The sequence below is a fragment of the Telmatherina bonti genome (assembly GCF_933228915.1).
Source record: "Telmatherina bonti genome assembly, chromosome: 24".
In the NCBI taxonomy this organism is placed as follows: Eukaryota; Metazoa; Chordata; class Actinopteri; order Atheriniformes; family Telmatherinidae; genus Telmatherina; species Telmatherina bonti.
In genome coordinates this window covers 23,117,099-23,132,178 of record NC_136633.1, presented here as the reverse complement: position 1 = coordinate 23,132,178, position 15,080 = coordinate 23,117,099, and the positions used below count along the sequence as shown (strand labels likewise).

The following is a 15,080-nucleotide window of genomic DNA, read 5'->3' as shown; positions in this document are numbered from 1 at the left end:
GTTTCCTGCTGCTTTATGACGGATTATTGGGTCAAACATTGAACCTTTCCTCTGACTACTCCCATGAAACACAGTGTTGTGCCAGTAAACAGGCCAAACACAAGAGAAACAAGGTTTTATCAAAGAAACCTTCAGGATTTTGTCATTCCTTTGATGTTATAGCTCTGAAATGAAGAGAAAAGAAGATACTAGATGTAAAAAAAAGCTGTGTTTTAACCCCTTAAACTCCACTAGCTCGCCACCACCTTCCAGGCTATCGCTTACATAGTCAGTGGTTTCTTAGAAACAGATAATTTTGATTGATAACATACCTTTCAGGTGATCTACAGACGTTTTCCAGCTTTCCCGTCCAGGAGGTTTAAATTAAGGAAATGGTCATAAAAACAAGCCATTTTCCCAGACTTTTATTGATTAAAAGAAGAAAAGAAAAAAAGTTGAACAGCTTTGTAGGAGTAACAGCAAGTAAATAATATATTCCTCTCTGTGTAGCACCTGGTTTCGGGGCTGCGCGCTTCACCGAGCAGCAGTTGAAAGGTATGGAGATGGTGTTATGACGCCCTTCGGCACATTAGCTTCTGTATACTAGTCTTTAATTGCAGCCGGTGAAGCTCGGGACAAATACAGGTGTTTCCATCGCTGCAGTGTGTCTGCAGTTTTACTCTCCTGTTAAAGGCTTGCAGCTCAGCGTTTTCCTCACTTACGCAGCTTTCTTTGCCAGATATCGGCTCATCTGCTGTCTCAGAGTTGAAAACATGCCCTGGCACGACACCAAACTCCAACCGGTTATCGGTCTAATGGGACATGACAGGGCGTTGAGGTGGAACAATGGTTCCTGACTTCCCTCCAAACACCTCTGGAGGCTGTTTTACCACCTGTGTTCCTGGAAGGATATTCTCACATCTTAAGTTTCTCTTAGGAAGGTGTATCTGTGGTGGTCCTCACCCGTTTGTGCTTTAAGCCCAAACCCCCCTATGATCCTAACGTATCTCTGTTCTTCTCTGTTATAAAGTGAAAATGGCTGCATGGCCTAAGCTTCAGTTTCGTTCTGTGTTCTTCTTTTGTCATTAATGTTACATGTCTGTATGTCAAACCTTGGACGAGCTGGCTTGAACTTTGAATAAAGTATCTTTAATTTGATTAAAGACACACTACAGAACTTTGACCATTTTCTCGCCCTGCTAATTCGACGGCTAATCCAGCCTCCATCTTGCACATTACCTGACCTGTTAGCTCTTTCCAGCCAGCAAAAGACAATTTTACGACGACTCTTCTTTTGTTTCTTTCTCTATTTTAGTTTTCTTGTGTTTCTTTACTGAATCAGCGACATTGCGTGTTCAAAGCAGCCAGTTCCTCATAATACCGTGAAGCTAAACGTCCCGGATGTAAAAGTTTTATAGAGCTGGTTTTTCCGCCTCAGGATGCTACTGGGTAGCAGTGTCTGTAGAAATGTGGATGATAGATATCACCGTGTCGTTGAACAAGTCCGGAACACAGAGTTTTATGGTAAAAAAGTTACGTAATGCATCTTTAAACAGAAAAAATCAGCAAAAATAGTTCTTATGGCTTCCGCCCTTTAATGGACACGAGAAAGAAAAAGATTACGCCAAAAATAAGTATTTTAACACATCACATGGTAATAAATGTTAAAAATCTTTTAGTTTTCCTTACTTTTTGGGACCATTGGGTCAGGTCGTCAAGACTTAATGATATTATGCTCTGTAGATGATGAAATCTCTAAATTCCTGCCTTTTTATGTTGAGAAAAGCTCTTAAACTGTTGGACTGACAAAGGGACGAAAGTCGCCTCATGTTTGCTTCTCAACAACTGAGCCTTTTGAGGATGCTGTTTTTTTTTGTTTTTTTTTAAATCAATCTTTACCCAATTTACCCATTTACCCAATCCAATTTTTATACCCAATCGTGGCACCCACATATTTCCAGTTAACCAGTTGACTTGTCGTGAGCCAAACTGGAGTTTTTGAACATTCCTCAACTTTCCCAGTCTTTTGTTGCCCTGCTGCTTTTCTTTTTTTATTGTTTTGCAGGCATCAGATTTAAAATGGGTAAAATTTGCAAAAAAAAATAATAGTTCATCAGTTTGAACATTTAATTTATTTAATTTAATTTAATCTAACTTGAACATTATTCATTGTATTCTTAAAATGTCTTAACTTCATAGGAATTGATGTCAGATGTTCTGACATCAATTTATTCATTCATTTATTTATTCATCTATTCATCATTTATTCATCAAATTTATTCATTCATTCACTCATTATACCATTTAGTCCGATTGACGGTGGACCTAAATGAGTAAATTTTAGATGACTGGATAAAATTCTTGCATCATGAACATATATAAAACTACAGAATCTCTCTGGAGTAAATCTCTTGCCAATGTCTGACTGACAGCCGGCAGAGACGACATCTGGCTGGCTTTGCATGTTATTATTTGCCACATGGAAAAAGGGATTTTTACTTCTTTGACTGGCAGGCGTCTAGTTTTGACGCCTCAGTCTGAGATGCGAAGCTTGATGTTGAAGGCAGTTTGAGGTGCGAGTTCACCTGTCTGCATAGTGATGAGGCAAAAACTCCCTCAGCCTCGTGAAGTTACCAACTTAGACTCAATATCTTCTACTTTCCAAGACCTGGAAAGAAAATGAGAAACAAACCTAGGAGGACAGCGTTGATTTGGGGGGGGTGGAGAAGTCCATCGTTTCCGCTGGAATGAGCTCTGCTGTTTTGACACCTCTTCCTGCGAAGATAACAAGCTGAAATATAAAAGATATGGAGCTCTTCCCTCTGGGAAGGAAGTGAAACACCTAAAACAGCTGAAAACTCAAACGTGAAGAAAAATTTAGGCAAATTTGGAGATTTAATGTGTTTTTTTTTTGTTTTTTTTTGCCTTAAAATGAGTCTGATTGTCGGCTTCCAGCCCTCAACCCTCAGCTCTGCTGGCGGAAAGGAGCCGCTGCCTCTCCTGTTTCCTCTCCCAGCCAGCGTTTACAAATTCCCTCTGATTTACAAGGTCATAAAACTCACCTCCTCCTCCTCCTCCTCTCCTGCCTCAATCAACCTCGCCAGCTGTAGCAGTAATTTTATAACTCCCCGAGCATGTGCTTCCACACAAAGCTGCCGAGATCGATCGGCTACCGAGATCGATCGGCTACCGAGATGCTTCCGCACACAAAACCGCAAACCGAAGACATCCGTTTCTCTTACTTCCTATTTAGTAGAAGTTTTCTTCTTTTTTTTAATCCTGTAATTTACCTTCTGCACGTTTCCATTTATCCAAACACAAGTGAGTGTGTGTGTGTGTGTGTTTATTGCAAAAGCTAATCCAGCCATGCTCCAGAAAGCATCTGGCAACCCAAGCTTTGTGTGGCAACTTCGCCGAAGGGTCGCGGCGGCTTCCGTCTGCAGACCGTCGTTCGTTATTTATTCGTTTTGTCTGTAATAAAGATTCATGATTTTCCTTTTTCTTTTTCTGTCAGAGAAATAATCCGGATTTTCAGATAATTATGCGTTAACCCTTCGATGCGTAGTTCTATTTAAAGGCTGATTTCTAGTATGTTGATGAGTGTGGATGGTGTATTTGTAAATGAGCCATTACTTTCATACACATAGAATGTTACAGGACAGGAAAATAGTACAGCTTTATTTCTGTGGGATATTTATATTGTATAAATACAACGTGCCGTTTTAATAATCCCTTTAAAGAATAGATGAAAATAAACTAAAGTCATTAAGCCAGGAAGATTTCAAATAAAAGCTGAAAGTGTGTGAGTAAAATACTGTATGTGGGGAAAAATGTGCGTAAAATCAAATGAAAAGTGATTCAATTTTGTTGATTTCCATTTTCGATGCCAACATAAAATAATATGGAAACAAAGTAAAGTAACTAAAACCCCCCCTTCGCTGTGTAAAGAACGTTAATTCTGGATTCCTCTGAGAAAACGAACAGAAAGTCGGCGCGGTCTCTGCCTGCACTGGAGGCGCCGTTCCGTCGCAGAAAAGCTGCTGTAAGACACATAAATACTGTTGTAGCGGTGGAAATCTTCACCATATAACTAATTAAATACAGTTTTGCACAGTCAGCTAAAAAAACACCTCATTTTGTTGATAATGTTTAAACTACAAATCAAAATAAAATATTTGGGATTCTTTGATCTGTACGACGTTATGTACAGTTAAAGCCGTCATGCATGGCCGATATGACATGCAGTTATTTATCTAAACCCCAAAGATCGCTGAGCTCATCCAGCCGTTTCCATCAGGACATCTTCATAGGTTTGGGTCGATTCCTGATCACGTGTTTCCACCGTTCCTTAACCCAGTCGGCGACGTGTCAAGGCCGTTTATACTTGTGCAGTGGACGCAAACCAGAGAAAGCTGCAAATAAACTTTCAGTTTAACGTTATGATAATTAAAGATTAAGTCTTTCCCCGTCAGACAGCTGGGAATTCGTTCCCAGCCAGCGGCAGGCATTTTGGTCGTATCCAGCAATGTTTGAAGGCCGACTGACAACGTCGTGTTTGGAGTTAAACCTGCAGTTATCAAAGAAAGAAGAGAACCTAAACCTTCAAATAAAGAAGAAAAAAAAATTTTCTAACTTTATTCTTTCTCGAGTTACAAACTGTGAAGTATTTGGTCATTTTTTTGGGGGAAAAAAACTTTAATGGCAGGATGAAACTAATTCCGTATTTACATTTTGTGGGTCACCAAAGTCTTTGAGTCTTAACTCAGCAGATTTTATTACAAACTCTAGATATTTCCATACATCAGTTAATATTTTTTAATTAAATAAATAAACAAGCATTTCCATGTTATTTGCTTCTTTTTTTTTTTTTTTTAACAAAGTGCAAAAATTGTAGAAGAGAAATAGAATAAAATAAACATCTGGACTGAAATTGTCCTGAATTGTCGCAAAAATAAAACTGGACACTCATATGACTTTATACATCCATATTAGAATTGATTGATGGATTGATTGATATTGGTTATGATTGAGATTGACAGATTTTTATTTTCTTTAGCAGTTATATTGTATAAAACACTCCAGAGTGTGAGGGGACGCCACAGCCCTTGCAGTAATAAGATGTCTCCTTACGTGTGTTGTAAGGAGATGTTGTTTTTTGGCTCTTGGCAGGAAGGGACAAGTGGATGTCCAGGAAATATGACATCCATCATGCCGGGTGTTCTTGGGGTTTTCTGAGCAGTGCGGTTATCTTGCCCCTCTTTATGGGTTTCAGGACCTTCAGCCTGTTTCAGAGGGACCTGGCTGGTCCATGACCTCACTCTGAATGATGCTGCAAGAGTGCTGCATTTGCCCGGGGGGGGGGGGTTGTAAATGACAAAAGCATTAAATAAACTGCATGAATTTCTTTGTCAACTTGCGGGACTTTCTAAAGTACACAATATTTTGGTCAAATTTTTTGACTCCAGTCGCCCCAAGAAGGGCGACTGAAAGGGCAACTCTTAGCTTGTTTGCATTGATTTGCATGCATACATACATATACATATATATATATGTGTATATATATATATATATTTGCATATGCATGTGTATATACATATGCATGTATACGTGAATATGTTTGTTCAGCTCATACATTTGAGTTTTTGTATTTTAAAAACTTTACTGACTCTGGCTTTAATAAAAATATAATAGTAAAAGTATGAACTATTTTAAAAAATGAACTTTTTCCTTCCTAAAAGCTTCAACTTCACCTGTTAATCTTCTCAAACACACATGCATGCTCTTTAATCCTAGCTTAACTCTCCTGAGTGAAAAGATTACAGGATTGTGATTCCACCTTCTAATTAGAGCTTCAGTTCGCTCACACACCTGCACACACACATCAGGCTGCTTTAGTTACAGCGGGCTGACTGGAGGCATCTGATAGTCAGGCCTCCTGGGACTCAGACGAGCGGCCACCTGAAATCTAAACCTCCAAAGGAAACACTGAAGTCAACGCACACACTGGCATCAAGTCCTGCAGGCCGAGCGGTCCTTGTGCAGGGTGTGCATATCGACGTTTTAAGCTGTAATGAGGCCGTGCTGCACCTCTAAATGTTGGGAAATTATAATCAATATTTGAGAGCATGTTGGGAGGGGGAGGCTGCACCTTTTGAGGCTTCCTGTCTTGAAAGTGAAAATGGCCATATTTTATCTTCTTCTGGACTGAGCACTTCTCCTGTTTTTCCCAGTGTGTAAAAGGAACAGAAAGAGAGATTTTTGTACAAAATTATCACCATGTGGCGGAGAAATATGGGTCACATCTGCATGGCAGATTATTATGACCTATGAAGCAATGCTTAAAACATGGTTTGGACTGATGGAGGTGTTAGTAGACTGCCATCCTCTCACTGAAGATAACTGCTGGACACAAAGAATTAACCTTGAATGACGGGAAATCTGCTCTGTATCGCTGTGTTTGACCAGATTATCAGGTCAGAATGGCGTGGAACTCCAACAGGACCAACCAGAGCGCAACAGTCTTTCTATTCTGTAGATTGTTACCCGTCTGAATACGTCAGCACCTACAGATTTTACTTGTAAGATGGTAGAAGATCTTGTCTTTTATAATTTAAATAAATTTTAAACTCCAGTAGCCAATGCAGAGCTCTGCATCACTTCTGAAAAAAAGTCGTTCTTGTCATCTGGTTCCTTTTGAAGGCTTCAATGGCCTTTTGATTAGTTATGTAGGAATCAGGTAGAATTGAACAAAAATGGCTATTGTGTGCATAAGTGTTCTCTATATGGGCCTATTTTTTAGCTCTGCCTGCTACTGTGGCCAGATGGCCAGTCATGTAGCTCGAACAAAAGGCCACATGACAAAGCTGCAGATTAGAAAGCCAAGGCATATTTATTTATACAGCACTTTTCATACATAAGGCAACCCATTGTGCCGTACATGATCAAAAGAGATAGCAAAAACAATAAATACAGAGCGTTTCAAAGCAGCCGTTCATGTACTTATGTGAGAAACTGGTTTCAAAAGTAAAAATTACCAAGTTTCAGTAAAAGCTGTTTTAAAACCTGATTTATTAAAACCTATTAAAACATCTTGGTGTAGATGTCACATTTAATGGACATTTAATGAACCTTATACATCAGCAGAAACATTTAAAATATCTCTGAGATGCAGTGTCATATGTCGTCCCACTTCTTTCTTTTTTCTTTTGTCTTTGCAAGGCCATAAAGAGCAGCAGTATGGATGTTTCATATATGGTTTCTGCTTTGATGCGACTGTTAAAACTTAGCTCAGAGTCCAAAATAACACCAAGATTTTAGCATTTAGTGTCTGTTGTTTTTAACATGTAAACAACTGAAACTGTACAACAATCTTTGGACGCTCATCTTTGTCGCAAAATACAATAATTTTGTTTTGTTTTTGTTTTTTAATTTATTTATTTATTTATTTTTTTTGACAAATATAAGTCAAAGTATTGATGTGACTTAGACGTGCACTTAAGCTTTCTTGAACCAGATTTCACCAGGTGAAACAGCAATATAGAACTATCGTCAGCATAATATTACTGTCTTAGACCAGATTATTCTGCTGAGACAGCAATATAGAACTAAATGTTATCAGCATAATATTACAGTCAGACCAGATTACTAGGTTGAGACAGTAATAAAGAAATAAGTATCAGCATAACAATACTGTCTCAGACCAGATTACTAGGTTGAGACAGCAATGTACAACTAAATGTTATCAGCAAAACAATACCATCTCAGACCAGATTACTAGGTTGAGACAGTAATATAGAACTAAATGTCATCAGCACAATATTACAGTCTCAGACTAGATATTTCTGTCGAGACAGTAATATAGAGTTAAGTATCATCAACATAATATTACAGTCTCAGACCAGATCACTAGGTTGAGACGGTAATATAGAACTAAATGTCATCAGCATAACAATACTGTCTCAGACCAGATTATTCTGTGGAAACCGTAATGTAGAACTAAATGTCATCAGCATAATATTACAGTCTCAGACCAGATCACTAGGTTGAGAAAGTAATATAGAACTGAATGTCATCACCATAATATTACTGTCTCAGACCAGATTACTAGGTTGAGACAGCAATGTACAACTAAATGTTATCAGCATAACAATACTGTCTCAGACCAGATTATTCTGTGGAGACAGTAACATAGAACTAAATGTCATCAGCATAACAATACTGTCTCAGACCAGAGTACCCTTTTGGGACAGTAATATAGAGCTGAGTGTCATCAGCATAGTTATAATCAGATATTATGGTTTGTTTCCGTGATCTGAGCCAATGGGAGCATATAGACTCTGTACAACAGTGTGCCTAACATGAAGCCTTGGGGAACTCCATATGTGATCTTTGCTTGAGTAGATCTATATGTATAGATATATCCTGTCAGGATTTGGACTCTTGGTGTGTCTTTGTTTCAGGTTTTCTGTTTTATTTTGTAGTTTTTCCTGTTTAGTTCTCTTGGTTCTTGTTGAGCTTTATTGATTTCCTGTTGTAGCTCACCTGGGTTCCTTTAGTAGATTCATTACACCTGTGTCTCATTATGTTGTCTGTATATATGCTCCTTATTTTTAGTTCCCAGTTGCTGGATCATTTTGTTGTTTTAGTCCCCTGAGTTCCTTGGGTTAAAATAAATCTACTTGAATCTGCATCCCAGTGGCTCTTCTCTGCATTTGGGTCCACATCCCCACCGCCCGACCTGACATATCCATTATTCATGTAGTCACTGTTTGATATGAAGTAGTCTCTGTCTGCCAGAACCTGACCACAGATTCCCACAGCTTTTATTTTAGGTCTCTGCAAAACAAATTATTTATGTCATCTGAACTTATTACAGCTGTTTGTTTTGCCTTCTCTGTTCCTTCTAGGACAAGAAGAAATACCTCGACATCATCCACAGCTACACAGAGGTTCATGGGACCGTACACGGCACTAGCACTGTGCATCTTCCAAGCTACGTGAAGAACCATGGCATCCTGAGCGGCCGAGACCTGCAGTTCCTTCTGAGAGAAACCAAGGTGAGCCAATGGAAATATTAGCTTCTGAAGTAAGATCTACCCTGGAACGTCTCATGATTTCATTAAAAAGTAAATAAACATCAATACAAGATGTATTGGATGTTTTTATAGCAAGGAGCAGCGATGTGAGGACTTGTTTTAATGAAGGGTATGGATAGATTTGAAGCTGGGAGGAGACTCAGGATCTGGCAGGTGGCATGAAAAGTGATCTGAGATGACGCCTGAAGCCATTTCTAATGAAGATCATCTGAAACTCTGTTGGCATCCAATAACTTCCAATAAAATTACTACATGAATGGATGAATAAAACTGATCCTGTAATACCTGAAAGCAGAGTCCCATTACTGGGATTTTATCTGGTTTTGATGGTAACAAGTGATTTATTCTTATTATACAGAAGAATCAGTGGAAGGGAAGCTATGAATACTCTCAACACTGAAACCAAATACCTTCCTGTAGAGAGAGTCGTCAGACATGCAGGGAAAGAGCTCCAGATCATTTAAACCTGAAGGAAGATGATGCCTTAAAATTGTTGCCAGATTATGTTTTAAAAAGGAAAGTGAATGATCGCTATAGTCTGAACCGTAGTATACGGTGATGTGAACCTAGAAAATACATCTATGTTTTAACTCTCGGTTTCATCTTTCAGGACAGAATTTAAAACAAAATAAATCAAATTTAGAGAAATATTTGCATTTTCTCTGTTCGACTTTGCTTTTTTATTCTTGGTTATTCTAAAGACCTCCAAAAACTGACTTCACATTACTTACCTGCTCAAACCTCAGACATAGATCTGCCAGCAAGAAGGCGACAAAAGGATAAAATCACACCTAGCTTCTATAAATACGTTGTATCGAATCTGTTCCTACTGTGAAGCGTTTACTAAACTTTAAATTCTGTTTTTTCACTTTTTTTAAATCTTGTTTATCTCATTTTATTTATTGCAATTTTTTATTTTTTTTTATTCTGAATATAATTTTTATTTATGATTAATCAACAACAGAAATGAGTCATTTTTAAACATTTTTTTTCCATCTATTTAAAATTGTTTTCTATTTTTTGCTATTTGATTTAGTATATTTACTTTAATTTTTTATGTATGACATACATTTTTCATTACTTTTCTATTATTTGTTTAAATTTTATCATTGTTTATTTTGTTCGCTATTGTACTTTTTAGTATTTTATTAGATTTATAATAATTTTTTATTTTTTCAATTTTTTGTAATTTTTTGTAATTTTTATTTACTTTTTAAACAATTTTATAAATATATAGAATTTTTTAGACTTTGTATTTTTAAAATGTCCTTCCTTCTATTTTTTCACTGGGTTATTTTTATTTATCATTTCATTCCATTTATAATAACTTTATTGAATTTTATTTTAATGGGCAAACTTGCATCAGAATAAGCTTGTATAGATGACTGATCGGCACATTTTATTTATTTTCTGTTTTCATGAAGTATTTTCCATCATTTTTATTTGATTTACCTTAGTTGTTATTTTTTCAATTGTATTTAATTTATTTTCTCATTTATTTTAACAATGTTTTTCTTTTTTTTAAATTACTTTTATTATTTATATGTATTTAAATATACTTTATTTTATTTCAGATTAATATATTTTATGTTTTATCTTGTATTCTTTTTTTTAATTATATCTACACGTTTGTTTTTCTACATTCTAGCTCATATATCTTTAACAATAATAGCTGTATTTTTCTTGTCTCTATACTGAATCAACATTATGTTGATTTTATGGTACAAATCAGCATATAATCACATTTATTCCAGTGTAAAAGCCCGTAAAGGAACGGCCAATTAAACCCCACAGAAAGTGGAGAATTCAGCTGGATTCATTCTTCAGCTGCTTAAACAACATTTACCACTCGCAGCAAACACACAGCCTGGAGTAATTGGCCTCATGGGGTTTAAAACAACAGAGCGCACCGTAAAAATGCTCCTGCGAGAAGACGAGTGTGTTGCTATTCCACGTTTGATTTTCCTCTCAGACAAAATTTCCTGAAATAAGTTGTGACGCGTTGCGAGCTACGAGGGGAACGGTGTCGCTGATCAAAGCCCAGCGTTGCACGCCGTCATGTCGCAGGCTGACGCAAAGGTTTTTCATTTTCACTGACTTTCTTCTCATATCTGTCCAAGTCGACCTGTTAAATTACCCTCCCGCTGTCTCATTTCATCTCATCTCACTTCTTTGTTTCTCCTTCCCTGCGAGGTCGTTGTTTTTTCAACGTACGTTCAGTTTTCTCTCCTTCTCTTTGTATCATCATCGTGGCGAAAACCGCGTCTGAAATCCAACAAACACTTTAATTAACTCCCTGACTGCAGCAAGACAGAACCTGTTCTTTATTTGATCATCATTTGCACAACAGCGGGTGCCTCAACCAGCTCGTAAAATGACTTTTACATTCCTCAGGCTTAAAGATGGAGCCTCCTCTAGCTGTTATCTTCTTCACAGCAGAAACTGAAATATAAGATTAAAAATCTTAAATCGACCGACATGCTTATTTTGTTTAAAGGTAAGTTTTTATTAGTTTTTATGCCAGAGAATTCCTCTTGTTTTACTTGTTTTGGGAAGTCTTGACAAGCCAAATAAGATCATTTCTCTTATTTTAAGCAACATTTACCTAATTTTTGTATCTTTTTTCTTGTTTTTTTTTTTTTTTAAGGCTGAATTTTTGCTGTTGTGGGAAACAAGTAAAACATTCCTGGAAGGTTTTTTTTCCCATCAACGCCTCTGTTGCCTGAAAGAAGCAGCTGATCTGTAAAGTCCCGGTGCAGCTCAGGTTCCCTCAGAAAGACGTCGACTTTGCTGGAAATGTAAATCATTTCCCTCCTGCCGTCTGCAGCAGGTTGACAGTTTCCACGTCCAACGTCACGCAGGACATGGTCTCGTTTCAGCTGAACCAGTCCGACCGTCTGAAACTCATCCAACCAGCAGCTGAAAATAACTTTAAGGTTGTTTGTGACAAAAGGTTGCAGATAAATCGGCGAGTTTCTTCCAGCCGACCAGTTGATAGAGGTTTTGATGTGTTCAACGTTTTCTGGACTTATTCGGGTCAGAAACATATTTCTATTGATCTCAGTGGCAGAGATGCAGGTGGGAACCATTAACTCCTCCCTCTGCGTCCTCCATGTGGATCCTTCCTCCTCTTCCTCAGCATCATGAATAGACTCGCTTTGCTGCCCCCTGCTGGTAGAAGTTTGTTCTTAGAAAGCTTGTAACACAGGAGTCAGAGATCAGTCATGTGAGTGGAGCCGCTTCATGGTACAACGCTGCCCTGTGTGTTATATAAAGTGTGTGTGTGTGTATTTATACAAACAGAGTCGTCATTGTGGCGACTCCTCCACTGACCGAGCACTTCGTCCACCTCCTTCTCTTTCTCTCAGCCTCTTTTAGTAACATCATGTGGACAAGCTGCCTCTGACTGCTGCTGCTGAGCAAATATTTGCCCCCATTCCCATAATTCCCAGTATGTCCACTATTTACCCAGATATACTGTAAGAAGAGGGAACAGTACAAACTGCATGCCAGACGCTTTAGAAACGGCTTCTCTGCTTTAGATTCACCAGTTTTATTCATTTTTACAACAAAAACCATCATTTTTATGATGTATTTAAATAATAAAGACACAAATTAGTTGTTTGAAAAGCAATTATTTAGGTTTAAATGACTTCTTGAGATGAAGTTTTTTCATCTGCAGGATCTTGAAGGAGATCCTTCAGCTTTAAAAACTGCTTCTCTGCTTTAGATTTATCCGCTTTAGTAATTTTTACTACAAAAAAACCATCATTTTTATGACTTATATAAGTAATAAAAACATGAATTTGTTGTTTAAAAAGCAATTTTTTAGAATTAAATGACTTGATGAAGTTCTTTCATTTGCAGGATCTTGAAGGAGATCCTTTGGCTTTAAAAACTGCTTCTCTGCTTTAGATTCACCGGTTTTATTCATTTTTACAACAAAAACCCATCAATTTATGATGTATTTAAATAATAAAGACATGAATTTGCTGTTTAAAAAAACAATTATTTAGGTTTAAATGACTTCTTGATGAAGTTTTTTTTATCTGCAGGATCCTTGTGAGACTCCCACCAGCCTGTGGGAGGATCTAATATCAGAGCCAAGTCTTCACCTTGTCCTGTTTGTTTGCTTTGTCTTGTTTCGTGGAGAAAATGTGCCGACTCGACCTCTTTTTGTGCTGATGACATGAACGTTTAGTTTCAGCTGCCGCTACGAGCAAACAGGAACTGATTAGCGGAGCACGCCGACCGTCCTGCACCTCCACTCCCTCTGGTGTTCTTCTTGTTTTGAGTTTGCCTCCCTGCTGTGTGCTTGCAACTCCAGCACACTGAAGTGGGCGGTGAGCTTCTGATGATGCCGTTATCTGTCGCGTTGGCGAGCTGCGACTTCACGCCGTTCTAAAACAGCGATGCGTAACTCGTAACGTGGCGACTTTTTGTTGTTTTTATCCGTAAACCCGAGGTTTGTACGACGTTACCCCCAATAAATACCTGGATGAGACGTACGACAAAGCGATCAACTCAGAAATTCAACCCTGAGTTTTCCCGTCTGGATCAGGGCGTGGTCTCATAAAAAGGGGCGGGGTTTGCAGCTTTCGACCAATCACAGACAGGCAGTTATACTTCAGAAACATGAAGAGTTTAAACACATCCAAGCCTAAATCAGGAGGGGTGTTCATCCCGAGAAACCTCACGATTTAACTCGGTTACAGTTCAGGGAACTACGATTCGATTATTAAATGATTTCATGCATTGTTTTTCCCCGTTTAGGTTCTTTTCTCCCTCTGAGGCGACATTTATCTTGATACCTCATTCAGTATCCATGAAGTCAAGCATACAAAGAAATTATCTTTTATTTATGTGGAACCAGAAATAAACATATTGATCTTTTTGTCTTTACATGTTTCCCTTGAATCTTCAGTAACAAAATTTTCGCAATATAGTTGCAATAGTTCAGAACAACCTCCTGCTTCCTGCTCTACATTTTTAATGTCTGCTAAAAAGAAAATGGACTGACAAAAATGATCAGTTTCATAATCTATGTCAAGATAATATCATTACTGTGTGTTATGTCTGCAGTAATAATCTAATAGTCCAAAAACAAGACAGAGGTACAGTTGTGCTCATATGTATTCATCCCCTTTCATTAAAGAAAAGGCTGAATTTACAACAGTCACTCAAATAACTGGAGACTTAAAATAAGAACAATCACTAAAAATTTGCAAAAATATAATTTAGTAATATAAGACACTGTTTTTTCCATTTAATTGAGTTGAAAAAAGAAAAAGAAAAAAAAAACCAAATTGGTCCTGGACAAATTAGAGCACTTTTCTGTTGAACAGTGGGACAAAATACGTGTCAACAGGTGCAGAAGTCTGACTGAGAGGAACAGAAAACACCTGACTGGAGCGGAAACATTAGAGGATTGTTCAACAAAATATTAGTTTGAGTGATGGAATATGTAATAAACTATCTTATTTGTTTGATTTTTAATAAAAATATTTCTATTGAACCAGAATTAGAAAATAATGTAATGATTAGGGGTGGGAAAATCGAATAAAAAAAATAAAAAATCGGGATTTTTTTGCTTCACAATTTTAAAATCGCTTTTTTGTTATACATTTTTTTGCTTTGAATCCACAAAAATGAGCAATTTCGAAGAATTGTGAGAATCGCTATTCAAACCGAATCGGCACCAAAAAAATCGGAATCGAATCGAATCGGGACAAAAGCGTATCGTCACAGTCCTAGTAATTATTCATAAAATTTTTATTTCTTATTACTTTAGTCAATTTCAGCTTATTTTACAGGCAGCTGTTTTTTTCCTTCTTTAATGAACGGGGATGAATAAATATGAGCACAACTTTATGTCAACGCAGCAGAAATGTTTTCTTTGCTCGGTGATGAATCGTGTTTTAAAAAACCAGGAAACTAGAAGAAGGTGAAACTTCTCCAATCTCCAAAACCGCTGATTTAAACCCAAACCCACGATGTTTCATCTTT

The 15,080-nt window shown here is 37.5% G+C and overlaps 1 protein-coding gene across 1 annotated transcript in view; it reads left to right on the top strand.

Annotated features, from left to right (window-relative positions):
- The window catches only part of mgat5 (alpha-1,6-mannosylglycoprotein 6-beta-N-acetylglucosaminyltransferase), a 117,998-nt gene that overhangs the window by 93,249 nt on the left and 9,669 nt on the right, over positions 1-15,080 (top strand). Inside the window, exon 12 of the mRNA XM_079263803.1 lies at positions 8,886-9,035. Coding sequence (XP_079119929.1) covers positions 8,886-9,035 — 150 coding nt within the window. The remainder of the gene's footprint in view (positions 1-8,885; positions 9,036-15,080) is intronic.